Source organism: Anolis carolinensis, chromosome 4, assembly GCF_035594765.1.
Source record: "Anolis carolinensis isolate JA03-04 chromosome 4, rAnoCar3.1.pri, whole genome shotgun sequence".
NCBI classification, from domain to species: Eukaryota; Metazoa; Chordata; class Lepidosauria; order Squamata; family Dactyloidae; genus Anolis; species Anolis carolinensis.
The window spans coordinates 216,358,763-216,373,615 of record NC_085844.1 but is presented as its reverse complement, the minus strand read 5'-3'; the positions used below and the strand labels follow the sequence as shown (position 1 = coordinate 216,373,615).

General features: G+C 40.3%; 1 protein-coding gene across 1 annotated transcript in view; it reads left to right on the top strand.

Annotated features, from left to right (window-relative positions):
- The window catches only part of necab3 (N-terminal EF-hand calcium binding protein 3), a 103,985-nt gene that overhangs the window by 43,717 nt on the left and 45,415 nt on the right, over nucleotides 1–14,853 (top strand). The window contains exons 2-3 of the mRNA XM_008109993.3: nucleotides 1,841–1,865; nucleotides 4,127–4,235. Of these exons, the coding sequence (XP_008108200.2) occupies nucleotides 1,841–1,865; nucleotides 4,127–4,235 (134 nt within the window). The remainder of the gene's footprint in view (nucleotides 1–1,840; nucleotides 1,866–4,126; nucleotides 4,236–14,853) is intronic.

Genomic DNA, 14,853 nt, shown 5'->3' with positions numbered 1-14,853 from the left:
CTCTGCTGTACCAGACTAGAGCATATAGTAGCTAAAACATCAGAAAATTTGACAAAACCAGTGACTTAAAAAAACTAGTAACAATGAAAACAACAGGACATGCTTATAGCGGATACAGATAAAACTACATGAGTCAAAGGACCTCTTCACACGGGGCATTTTAGCCCTGTTTTACTGCTTTTAATCACAACTTTGGATAGCTTCTACACAGCTCCCTACACTTTCATCCTTTCCCCCCATATGATGGAAAAGGGCAATGGGACATCCTTTGCCATCCTTTCTCCCATCTGTCTCATCCCTACTGATGATGAGGGAAAGAGGGAGGGCAAGCAGGACGTTGCACATGCTTTCCCTTTCATCAGGAATTGCTGGCAAAATGGCATGGCCTAAAAGGACCGCGTGAAGAAGTTGAAAGCGTTGCTGTAACTGGATAATAATGACAGCTCTAACCAGAATAAATGTGCATGAGAAGATGAGAAGATTTTAAAAATGTGCACGAGAAGATTAAAAAATAAATTAACATAGAGTTTTAGGCTTGTAGGTATGTTGAGATAATATGCCTAAGCCAGCCTTTTAAAATATGTTTTTGTGTATATCTGACTGCAGGAATTTAAAAAATAAAAATAATATGCTGAAATATTTGATAGGTGGTCATTCTGGTGTAAGCCCCTCTAATGGTGTGATCCATTGTGGTTTGCACCAATTTGAAGGTGGTTTTATGAAGTGTTTGTTCCTGGTAGATATGAAAACTGCTAGAATCGGGTTTGGTTGAGATAGCCACCTGAATTTTTGGATTCTACATGATCAAGAGTTTCAGTAAAGATCGTACTTCAGACTTTAACACTGTAGTACTAGCTTTCCCATAATTGGTAGAAAAACCAACACTGGACAGGAAAAGGACAGTTCCAGTTCTGATCTAAACACAGTGTATCTCACATATTGATGTTTCAGTTTCACCAGATTCCTATAGTATTGATAGCCAAGGATATCTCAATTTCCCAAACACTGCTCCCTTAACGTAGAATGGGTCTCAAAATATAAATAGTCTTTATAAACTTCAGTTTTGAAAACCTTCTCAGAAAGAGAAAAATGTTCATAGAAAATTGTGAAATGATTCCTTCTTGACTCTGGAACAAAATTTATGATGGTTTACATCACTTGATATAGTACAGAGACATGGATTTGGGGCATGTCAACCCGTTTCTTCTTTGGGAAATGTACAGATGGTGCTTCATTCACACAGGGTTCTTCTTCGGCCCACTGAGTTCCAGCCATGCTTTTATCTCTCTGTGTGTTTAGAGACACTGGCCATGCCAGTGTGTGATGTGCAGTTTACACAACATGGATTTTTCTTTTCATTGATGCTACAGTACCAATGGGGATCAAACAGGAGGGAAACATGCATGTATTTAATGGCTACTAATACAAAAGGGAATTATTTTTGTGCTGCAGTGAAAGGGACATACAAGAACATAGAGGTCTCCTACCTCCCCATTTCATGGAGATGCTAATTTGTATGAAAGCAAATTTTAAAAACAATGCCTGTAACTTCAATAGAAATGTGTGATGTGTTCATAAACCATGTCAAGGTTTCTTGAGCCCAAACAAGATGACATCTTCAAACCAAATGCTATCCTTTAACCGCCTCCCAAATAAAGAAATCTGCTCATTAAAACAGGCCACCCTAGAGATACTCATTAGATAGGGCTGGCATCATATCGGCTGTTACATTGATATAGCTAGTTGAGATAGCTGTTTTTGTACTTTCATTAACATCCATATACAAAAGGAAGATTTACATACTAAGCTAGACTTGAATACTCTTTCTTTTTTTTTTTAGATTTTTCGGCGAGCCGACAAGAATGGTGAGTGGTGCTACATGATTTCCTTGATTGTTTTTCTTGTGGCAATTTAGGATTTTAAAATGTAGCCCACTGGTAAGTGGTAGCTCCCATGTGAGTGGGTTGGTGAAGCAATTCCAGGTTTTCGTCTGAATGTTAAAAGAGCTACCTATTCTGGGGACAGGGTTCATCACTATGAACAACTCCTTTACCGGGTATGGAATCCACTAGCCGCCACTGGTGTAGTCTTCACTCTTCTCAAATGTTAGTGATGGGCAACACATGCTTTTTAATGGACTCAGGACTTAAATGGCCCTTCTATATATATAAAAGAGTGATGGCATCACGGCAATTCACAAAACAACAAAAGTACAGGCCCCCCAACCTCAAAATTTGACAACACAACCCATCATCCACGCCTCAAGGTTGATACAACAAAAAGAAAAGAAAAATAAAGTCCTAATTAGAGGGAGAGCAATAATTTTTTTTTATCCAATTGCTGCCAGTTTAGAGGGTTAATCTCTGCCCACTTGGTTGCCTAGCAACCAAGGGACAGCCAGGTTTCAGTTAGGGGACAGGCAGATTTAGGCCTCACTTAGACTTCTTCCACAGATTATCAGATTTGCACTGGATTATATGGCAGTGTAGACTCAAGGCCCTTCCACACAGCTATATAACCCATTTATAATCTTATATTATCTGCTTTGCACTGGATTATCTTGACTCCGCACTACCATATAATCCACTTCAGAAGTTCGAAAACATGCAAATGTGAGTGCATTAATAGGTACTGCACCGGCGGGAAGGTAACGCCGCTCCATGTAGTCATCCCACATAACCTTGGAGGAATCTACGGACAACGCCGGCTCTTCGGCTTAGAAATGGAGATGAGCACCAACCTCCAGAGTCAGACACGACTGGACTTAATGTCTGGGGAAAACCTTTACCCTTGACCTTAACTACCACCAATTCCTCAATACTTTATTTCCCATACCACCAGACTTCGCCACAGCAACGCGTGGCCGGGCACAGCTAGTAGAAAATAAAATGAACTAACTTATTTCTATTCCACCTCTTCTCTGAGGAGGTCATGTTACAAGCATTGACTCCCTTCTATCAAAATTTTGTCTCACAACTGCTTATTAGGTAAATTATTCAAACAATTAGTGACTTGTCTACAACACTAACCTCCATTGACAAGATGTGACTAAGAAAGAATAGTAAAGGTAAAGATTTTCCCCTGATATTAAGTCTAGTCTTGTCCAACTCTGGGTATTGGTGCTCATCTCAATTTATAAGCCAAAGAGCTGGCGTTGTCCATAGACACCTCCAAGGTCATGTGGCTGGCATGACTACATGGAGTGCAGTTACCTTCCTGCCGGAGCAGTACCTATTGATCTAATCACATTTGCATGTTTTCGAACTGCTAGGTTGACAGAAGCTGGGCTAATAGCTGGAGCTCACCCCACTTCCTGGATTTTAACTGCCTACCTTTTGGTTAGCAAGTTCAGCAGCTCAGCAGTTTAACCTGCTGCGCTGCCAGGGGTTAAACTACTACGGTCCTATTGATGTTGTGTCTACATAATGATCATTGATAACTTGTACAAACCTTTACTGACATTTCTTCCTGCCTGCATATGATCCTGTTGTTGGAAGAGTCTTTACATTCCTTTACTTGAGCACCCCATTCTGGTGTGAGAACCAGCATGTCATAGCAATTTGAGCTTTGGACTATGACTCTGGAGAACAGGGTTCAGATCCCACTTAGCCATGGAAACCCCTGAGTTACCTGGGGCAAGTAATATTCTCTCAGCCTCAGACAAAGTCAATGGCAAACCTCTGAATAAATCTTGCCAAGAAACCCCTATATGTACTCAGATTGTTCTGTGTCAGAATTGACTTGGAAGTGCATAACAACAAAACATCTTGTCCCTGTTTTTAAGTTGCCACTAACTGTATTGGTTACTCAAAGTTAGAAATGGATGGAGCAGTTAGGCTCAGTTCTACCACTTTGGCATTTAACCAACATTAATGGCAAAATATATATTGGAGCATGGCCATGTTGACTGAGGTCTTTGAGGAGCTGTAGTCCACAAAAAACGATTCTTCCATTTTCTGATACAGCTTTACCATTGCTATGGTTGATGAATTTGCCTCACATGTTTATATTGATATCCTCCTAGTATAGAACAAGCTGAATTAATTAGACAGTATAGCATGCCAGGGATGATGTTGCTTTCTCTTTGTAAAGGTATAATTATTCCTCTTCCTTTGTTTAAATGTAGATGATGGGAAGTTGTCATTTGAAGAGTTTAAAAATTGTTGTGCTGATGGCATCCTCAGCTCCGAAGAACTGTGGGAGCTGTTCAACAGCATTGATAGGCGTCATTCAGGGTAAGTGAATGTTTACCATAGATAAGGAGATTGCAGACCTAGCTAGAAGTGGTGAGCTGATTGCAGAAGGCAAAGGACGACAGAACTTCCCAGTTAGCCACAATCTTTCTAGATTACAGCTGTAGTCTTTGTATTTGATGATGTGGTGGATCCAGTCATGAGACAGCCTGCCTCTTGGCCTGTGATAATCACTAGCCTAACCTCACCCTGACTGTTGAGGAGGGGAGATGGGAATTCATGAGAAGTTGGATTCCCCATGAGCTCCTATGTGGTTTCAGAGAGAATGGCAGGGCTACCAAAAAGTGAAGCAGGTCCCGTAGCCCCCCACCACGCTGATCATATCTTTGACAGCCTTCATCTCCAAAGTAACAGGGATGAAAACCCGTTTCTAATCTGCCAGAAGTTCTAGACCCATTCTGAATGGTTCAATTCATGGCAACAAATGAGAAATCAAATATTGTCACAATATGCCACATGCCATTACCAGATGGAGGGAAGATTGGGAAGCCAAATGAAGCCAGCAAGCTATAGAGGCAGACTGGAGAGAGATGCTCCTCTCCAATGAAAGTTATTCCGAAACTTGTTAGCATGAATCAGTGAACTCATGAAAACCAGAAGGGTCCCTGGGAAGGCGTTACCATGCCACTGGATGGATGCAGCACTTACCATGGACCCGTTTGCACCAGTAGGATGGGAATGTGAGACAATAAAGCCATGTTTGCAAAGCAAAGTCAGTAGTTCCTGTCCTCTATTGGATTGTATCACTTTAGCAGTGTAGCAGAAAACTTCCCAAAACAAAATGTAATGTCTTTCATATGGCAGGAAAGTTCAGTTTTAAAAAAACCAAAACACTAGATATTGGAAATAGTCAGATATGGAATACAGATATTTCCCAGGAGGTGTAGGTCAGTAATAGTACAGAATCTGCTTTGAATGCAAAAATTGCCTGATTCAATCCCTGGCCTCTCAGGATGTGCTGCAAAAGTTCCCTGTCTGATCCCCTAATGAATAAAAACCAGACTATGCAGGCTAGTTGTCTCCAAATTTGGATCCCCAGATATTGTCAAACATTCAGGTGCTTTGCTGAGCCCTAATAAACATGAGTAATTATCAGAGATTCTGGGCAATAGAATGTCAACAACCCAATAGAGCCATACTTTGGAACCACTAGAGGAGATAATACTGAACTAGAAGATACAAAGAAAGGGGGATAAAATGTTTTTGACTGCCACTTTCTTGTTTTGCTTAACAGAGGTTAACTAATAATGTTAACAGAGATCAAACATATAATAAGATCAATGGCTTGATGGATGATGTATTGCATTTATTGTTACATATAGGGAGTGAATACATAAATTGGTTTATTCTCATTCCATCTTGCTGTGTTGTACATTTTGAACTATACATTGGAAGGGATGTGCAAAACAAAACATGGGGGACCTGTAGCTGTTTGGATCTTGCTAGATTGTAACTCCCAACAATCTATTACCATTGATCATGCTGGCTAGGTTTGATTGGAGTTACAGTCCCAACAATTAGATGACCACAGATTTCCCCATTCCTAATGCAGAAGAACCTTTCTTAGAGGGGGGGTGGGGTGGGGTGGCTAGATGTCTTTTCATGTGCAGCCAGCTTTACAGTGGGGTGACTTTATACTTCATTGAGATAGTACTCTTTTAAAAAGCTAATTTAGGCTGCCTTATGTTGGTAAGGGAGCAACAGATTGCTTGAAGACACAGCTTGTGTCTTGGTAAGCTTGGGAAGCCAGGGAATTAAAGCTGTTTTAAAAATAGTCCAGGCTCTGATCATAATTAAGATAGCATGTTAACTTCACAGCAGTATGCCTGAATTGCATGGATCAAAATCTCCTTTACTATTTTTGTCCAAGGGCAGATTAAAATAACATGTAAATTCTCTATGATACATGCAAAGAAGACATTTTTGCTTTTAAGCAGCGTAACAAGTGTTGTCCTCCACAGCATGATTTAAGCTAAGTGAAGGAGTTACACTGTAAAAGAGGGTTGCCTTTCTCTTCTGTAGGCTCAGCTTGACTGCTTTGCTTGTTTTGAATGAGTGGAATTGGCCTCCAAAAGGACCAGTCTTTAAGCACTTTGTCATCATTTACAATGCTTAACTTTTGTGTGGTGCTTTTTTGAGTCTTCAGAACACTTTGCCTTATCTACTTGTGATTCTTACAACAGCCCTGTACAACCAGTTAGTTTCAGTATCTTGCCTATTGGAGATGAACAAATAGAGGCTCAGGAAGAGTGAATTTATGGTAGAGAAGGGTTTCCAACAAGGTTTAAACCTACAAGGTTACTTCCCCCCCCCCCCAATATCTTGCAGTGGCCATACCACCGTAGGCAACAATTAAAGGATTGAAAACCGTTATCTCTGATCTGCCAAGATAGTGAAACAAAATTAAGAAAATTTTTGATCCTTAGCTGCTTCTTGAGATTGAGTTTAGAGCAGTGGTTCCCAAACTGTGTTCTGCGAAACACTAGGATTCCACAAAAACATTCAAAATTTAAATTTAAAATTGATTTAAAAATAAAACCACATAAGACCAATGATTCAATTGCCTCTAATGTGAGAGAAAGGGTAGGTTATCTCCAAGCACCTACTCACCAACGAATATCATTTTATCACAGTCTGTCATTTCAGACCTGTGTGATCTTCAGGGAAAGCACATGGAAGTTCTGACAAAGTTCCTTGGGTGCATGGTAGATTGCGCTGGGCTTTTCTAGCAACACCCAGAAGGTTCTTTGTCTTAGAAATACTGGCGTACCACTACTCCTTTCATTCAGTTCAGAGCAATCTCATATTTGTGGTTATATTTAAAACATTTTCTCTTTATTTCCAAACCTACTATGTTATACAGAACATTCAGGCAATGGGAGTAGATGAAAGAAGGATGAACTTTGTGGGTTCAAAACGCTTGGTAAAAACCAAGGATAGAGTTAAGGTTCCATAGGAAAAATATCTTCTAAGAAGTTTAAATTTTTATTGAAAACATTTAACAAAAGTGTGAAACATATACACAACTGCTTACAGGGGAGTGACAAGTGTCCAAAGGGGGGGACGGGACACAAAACAAACAAACAAACAAACAAACAAAATAATTTTAAAAAGAGAGATCACACCAAAAATTACACATGCATACTCAACATAATTACATAAAATTGACTTCCTTCTTTTATGTAGTGCTGTGCATATTATTCTTTTAGTGCACTTAGTGCCCCTATATCTCTTGTCTTGTTTATCTTTTGATATCATTTCTTCTCCCCTTTATTACTTGATCTGAGACAATCCGTTGGTCATTCACTCTTATCTGATGTGTCATTATATACTATCATTTTGCAATTTTTGTTTTTTAAGTACAGTAGATTCTCACTTATCCAACACTCGCTTATCCAATGTTCTGGATTATCCAACGCATTTTTGTAGACAATGTTTTCAATACATCATGATATTTTGGTGCTAAATTCGTAAATACAGTAATTACAACATAGCATTACCATGTATTGAACTACTTTTTATGTCAAATTTGTTGTATAACATGATGTTTTGGTGCTTAATTTGTAAAATCATAACCTAATTTGATATTTAATAGGCTTTTCCTTAATCCCTCCTTATTATCCAGCATAGTCGCTTATCCAACGTTCTGCTAACCTGTTTATATTTGCCATGATCCATAGCAAATCTCCCAGCTGCTGCCCACAATTTTGACCTCAATGTGATGAGGTTCTTATTGGCCATTCTATGGTTCTAAGGGTTCCATAACTGAAAACATTTGGGAACCACTGGTTTAGAGGACTGTTGCTCTCTCCCAGGCTTAGTTTTGCCCATCTCCTATTCTCTGTTTTCCACCTTTCTGCACTGCCTAAACCCTTTCTTCTAGTAATTTGTTTTAAAGAGAAGATTCAGTAGCTAACGTCAGCCTAAAACCCTACAAAAGTTGATGTCTTTCTCTCCTTTCAAGAGAAGTTTACCAACCACAAATCTGATAAAATAAGAGAAGAGGATGAAAGGGGTTGGTGTAATATGCATTGCATATGTTGTGTCCTCTTATTGGCTGTTCCCAAGTTCCCAAACTTAAGAATGTTCACTCAAAATCTATCTCATTAAAACTTTTTGTCAATTAAAAATGCACCTGCTTGGACTGATTGTTGGGTCAAAAGTTTAATTATTCTCTATTTCCCCAGATTCAACTCTTTAATCTTCTTTTTAGAAACTCAGAAAAGGTCATAAATCTCTGAACTCCATGTTTATCCTTTCTACAGAGTAGATAAACACCTGTGACTAGAGGCACAAATGCATCCGCTTAATTTTTCTTTTTTTAGTACCATAGTAATTAAAAAGATTTGAGAACAACTCTTATCAGTACCAATTAAGAGGAAAACCAAAAAAAACCCTGACATTGATTAATCGCACAGAAAAATAAATTTCAACTTTCTATTTAAGCCCTTTAAGTCTCTATGAAGTTTGTATTCAAAGCATAAAAACTCTTTTGTTTCACTGTGAAAGCATAAAAGAGGAACGTATGCTTACTTCAAACATAAACATATACATAATTTAAAGAGTAGATTAAAAGAAATATTTATAACTAACGAGTTAAAAGAAACAATACGATAAACTTCACCTAATTATCCCCTTTCTGTCAACAGAGAATCAATTCTATTCTTATTAAATGAAAGCAATTCATAAGGTAATAGCAAATAACATGTAATTATGGCAAAACATTTAAAATTCATTATTAGGTTTTTATGCCTGTTCTCAGTATTTCGTACTCAACAAGACAGCTAAAAGATAGGTTTTCAGTTGCATAATGTTAACTGGGAGTAAGTTTTCAAGGCTACACAATGCAGGTGTCTTGTCTTCAAATGTTCTTTATTAACACATCTATAAAAAAGTACTTTGTGTTCACATGGTCCTCTTCCCAGTTGGAATTTATATTTTATCCCCAAGGACAAACTCCCTACTGTAAGTTTATCATAGCTGAAAAATTCCACCATGGAGCTTGTGAACTAAAGACTTCTTCAACTTGAGTCTTTCTTCATTAGATAAGGTCAGCCTTTAGGTCTCACACAGCTTTTCTGTGCTTCTGGTACTTCAAAACATACATGAAATATAGCTACATTCATGTTCTTCCAATAGGCTTCCCAAAGACAAATGAACGATCCTGGTGCAAACAGAAATTGGATTTAAAATGCCTGGTCTGATCCAGGATTTCTCTTCATATGGAAAATGAGTCTGTGCAGGTTCAGGCCTCCTAGAACCACTCCTCCCAACTGATGGAACAGCAGAGGGGTTAGCTGTTTCTTAAGGTTGGTTGTTGGACCAACTACTTTCCTAGCTGGATGGCTTGTTTTGCCACTATGTCAGAGATGCACCTTCTGGCACAGAGAGGCATATTTATAGGTTCCATACCTGGAATACTGTGTTCAATTTTGGGCATCACAGTTGAAGGGAGATGTTGACAAGCTGGAATGTGTCCAGAGGAGGGTGACTAAAATGATCAAGGGTCTGGAGAACAAGCCCTATGAGGAGCGGCTTAAAGAGCTGGGCATGTTTAGCCTGCAGAAGAGAAGGCTGAGAGGAGACATGATAGCCATGTGTAAATATGTGAGGGGAAGTCATAGGGAGGAGGGAGCAAGCTTGTTTTCTGCTGCCCTGGAGATTAGGACATGGAACAATGGCTTTAAACTACAGGAAAGGAGATTCCACCTGAACATCAGGAAGAACTTCCTCACTGTGAGAGCTGTTCGGCAGTGGAACTCTCTGCCCCGGACTGTGGTGGAGGCTCCTTCTTTGGAGGCTTTTAAGCAGAGGCTGCATGGCCATCTGTTGGGGGTGCTTTGAATGCGATTTCCTGCTTCTTGGCAGGGGGTTGGACTGGATGGCCCATGAGGTCTCTTCCAACTCTATTATTCTATGATTCTTTGATTCCTTAGAACTATTCTGGAGGGTGAAGAAGCTAGGCAAACTGAGGCTTCTGAGTTTAAGAATCAAATACTGTGTGAGAGGCTGCTGTGAAAAGCTCTTCTGTCTTCTCTATCTTCTGAAAGCTTTTGCTTTCTAGGTGGTTACTGGCTGTTCCTTGTCTCCTTCTGAAACCAACATCCAAACCCATAACAAATCAAGACAATTGGGCTGCTTCATTCTTCTCCTTGGCTGCAGCCTCTATTTTTATATCTGCATTACCTAGCCTGCCCCGTTCCTCCTGGTTTGCTGAGTCTCCAGTATCTTCGTGTGCTGAATGACACAGCTGCCAGCATTCTTCTTATCACCGGTTAGCCTTGGAGCTGGAAGCAGGAGAAGGTAGTAGTTTGCCAGGCTGAAAACTGGAAAGGGCACTTGTACCTTGACATTAGAAGACGGAAGTTTGGCAGGAGTTGCTTGTCATGCAACCAAGTAGCAAGCAATAGCTGCTTAAATTCCCCCTTCTACACAACCACTAAAGAAAGGCACAGGTGCCTTCTCTTGTTTTCATTCTAGTAGCACAACCTCCAACACTCTCCACATTCCGCAGCTCTGATTTCCCCAAAGCAAAAATGTTTAGAAACAAGGAACAGGATTGCCTCTCTTAAACGCATCCAATTTCATGCAATTCTCTAAAGATATGCATTTTGTCTCACTAGACAATGCCTGGCTAGACTACAATGAAATATGTACACTGGCTTCTTCAGCATCTGTAATGTGTTCTGTGGTGTGTCTCCCACTGCCCCCCAAATAATCTGTCAGGCAGTTCCCAAATAACTGCTATTTGTAACACGAACAGTTGAAACAAAATTATATGAAGCTTGGCCCTAAAGCTGTTCAGGATAGTTAATGCTACTTTCACCATATACATCCTCAGGCTGCATCCAGACAGCACTTAAACACACGCTGAAGCAAGTTTAAGAAACCCACTTAGGCACATGTTTAAGTCCCCACACCTCCCTCCAAAACCCACCCTTTCCCAGAGGGGTGTCTAGATGTCCTCCCAGTACCTTCTGGGAGGGCACCCAGACACCCAACCCCCCTCCCCAAAAAGGCCTTAAAATAGAAAAGAACTTACCCAGCTGCTATTAAGATCCTGCTAGAGTTCTCCTGGTGTGTAGAAATGATGTGCCAGGAAGGAGGGGGGGGGGAGTGAGGAGCAATTTTCCTCCTGCCCTTCCTCCCCTGACACATTATTTCTACATGCCAGGAGGACTCCAGCAAGACCTTAATGGTAGCTGGGTAAGTTCTTTTCTATTTTAATTCCTTGGGAGGGGGGCTGGGAAAGGGGTTGGTGCTCTTTGGGTTTTCTGGGCAAATACAGCCCGAAAAACCCAAGAGAGCTGTGTGGATTGGGCCATACTGGGACCATACCTGGACAGACCCGAATCTTATCAAAAATCTGGGTCTTACCAGGTATCAAATTAATCTGGGACAAAGCAGGGTTTTCCTGCTTTGTCTCGAATTAATTTGCTTTTACCAGAGGTGTCATTTGGACGCCTCCAGTAAAAGCATGTGAGCTCACGTGTTTTGGTCCTTTGTGGATGGGCCCTCAGTGTGTTCTGTTAGTAAAATGATATATAGGAGTGCTAACCTTTTGTTTGAGGACAGGGAAGTGTTAGATTCAGCATGAAGGATCATGGCTGCTGCAATATAAGAGAAACCAGTTGTATGTCTTGCTTATGTATTGTTGCTGAAGGCACATCAACCACTGAAGCAAAAAGGATAGTAGGCAACAATGAAATCTGTATGAAATCTACATGTTCCAGACACATTGAGAATTATTATTTTTTGACATTAAGTGATTTAGGAATCAAACTAGCTGTCTCTAAAGCATGTATGAGCAGCTGCCTTGAAGATTTATGTTTGATATTAAGTTGTGTGCACAGGTTCTGATTCTTGCAGAAAGAAAAATCTCTGATTTCTGTAACCTTTCTACTCAGTTCAATAAGAACTGCAAGATGGACTTACCCTTTTTTATCACATTATTGTATCAGATTGCCTCATCCTTGGATTAGATATATACAGGTAAAGTATCCCTTATTTCTACCAGATACCATGCAGCTGTGGACAAGTATACATAGGGACCACCAAACGCAGCGCCCACACATGAGTCAAAGAACATGAAAGGCACTGCAGACTCATTCAACCAGAGAAATCAGCCATAGCAGAGCACTTGATGAACCAGCCTGGACACAGTATATTATTTGAGAACTCAGAAATGCTGGACCACTCCAACAACTATCATGTCAGACTACACAGAGAAGCCATTGAAATCCACAAGCATGTGGACAACTTCAACAGAAAGGAGAAAACCATGAAAATGAACAAAATCTGACTACCAGTATTAAAAAACTCTAAAATCAAAACAGTAGATGGGAAGCAACACTCTGAGGGCAGAGGAGCCCCAAAGACGGCTAATGACTGAACAAAGGATGCCCCCCAGGCAAGAGACAAACCTTTCCAATGCTAATTAGAATGATTAACTGAAACATTAACGCTGGCTTCCAACTGACAAAGGACTCTGGTCACACCCTGGACTCTCCACAGATATATATTTTTCCTTTCCTTGCCTAGTTTATCCATGCCTCACAACCTCTGAGGATGCCTGCCATAGATGTAGGCGAAAGGTCAGGAAATAATACTTCTGGAACATGGCCACACAGCCCGAAAGACATACAACAACCCTATGATCCCGGCCATGAAAGCCTTCGACAACACATATCCCTTATTTGAAATGCTTGGGACAAAAGTGTTTTGGATTTAGAGTTTTTTCAGATTTTGGAATATCTACATATGCATATACATACATAATGAGATATCTTCTTGGAGATGAAACCCAGGTCTAAACACACTATTCACAAAGCTTGAACATAATTTTATGTCATATTTTAAATAATAATTTTGTACCTAAAATGAAATTTGTGTGCAATGGAGCATCAGAAAGTAAAGGTGTCACTTTCTCAGCCACCCATGTGGAAAACTCTGAAGTATTTTTGATTTTTGAATTCTGGATTCTGTAGTGTATGTGTGCCTGTATGTTTGTGCGTCACACACATACATCTGCAGTAAATTCTTAGTCTATTAATGGGCAGAAACGTCCCTGAGTTTCTTTGAAGCAAGCATTTTGCCAGCTACACCTCATTTTATTGCGACCTTGGGCATTCAAAGCTGATACTTAGCTACAGCCCTTCCCTCCTGCTTAAGTGTTCAGATCTCAAACACACAGAGCAATCAGAGCAAGACTCTTGCTTGATTAAGAAAATCTCAGTCAATTAATAGTAAGAGTTTTCAGTGAGAAATTGATTCACCATCCATTTCATGCAGAAATTTCCATATGGCGAGGAAAGAACATTTGCTCCAAAAATGGAGGGAAACAGCACACATTTTTTAAGATGATCCAGGTGTATTTTGTTGCAAGCATCATGGCTGAAGAGGATCATGGACTGTGCAGGCTTTCAAACATTGTTGAATGGCAACTCCCAGCATCCCACACCACTAGACATGATGGCTGAAGCTGTTAGGATAGAATCATAGAACATAGAACAATAGAGTTGAAAGAGACTATGTGGCCCACCCAATCCAACCCCTGCCATGCAGGTAACACAATCAAAATACCCCTGGCATATGGCCATCTAGTCTTTTCTTTAAAATATCCAAAGAAAGAGACCCCACAACCCTGCGAGGCAGCATATTCCATTGCTTAACAGCTATTGCCATCATAAAGTTCTTTCTAATGTTTAGACACTTTTGAACTATGGTGTTGGAGGAAAATTCTGAGAGTGCCTTGGACTGCAAGAAGATCAAACCAGTCCATACTCCAGGAAATAAAGCCCAACTGCTCACTAGAGGGAAGAATACTAGAGGCAAAGATGAAGTACTTTGGCCACATCATGAGAAGGCAGGAAAGCCTGAGAAGACCATGCTGGGGAAAATGGAAGAAAAAAGGAAGAGGGGCCGACCAAGGGCAAAATGGATGGATGGTATCCTTGAAGTAACTGGCTTGACCTTGAAGAAGCTGGAGGTGGCAACAACCAACAGGGAGCTCTGGCATTGCCTGGTCCATGGGATCACAAAGAGTCGGAAGCGACTGAACAAATAAGCAACAATAATGTTTAGTTGGAAACCTTTTTTTTTTTTTTTGCAATTTGAATCCATTGCTTTGTGTCCAAGTCTCCAGAGCAGCAAAAACAAACAAACAAACAAACAAAAAAAAAACAACCCCCCCCCCCAAAAAAACCAAGTTTACCTCCTCCTCAGTGTGACATCCTTTCAGATATTTAAACATGGCACTCCAACAACATCTGGAAGACCATATGATTCTCATCCATGGCCTAGTCTCATCCTCTCATGGCTGTAATCTGTAGTTTTAGAAGGATTTCTATTTCTATTGACAATCAATATGAAGAGCCTTACACTGATGTTTGATGTTTCCTCTTCAGGTTTTTTTACTTGCTTTTGTTAGATTTTGTTATTTCCTAAATTTTTCATGCTCTTTTTACAGTTTGGGTTTGGGCTTTTTTGGTGTTGGGGGGGGGGGGTGAGCCCAATGTAGACTTTGAGAGCCAATCTGGTAAAGCTGACCATGCCTCTGGGGACCAGGGTTCAAATCCCTACTTGGCCATGGAAACCTTTC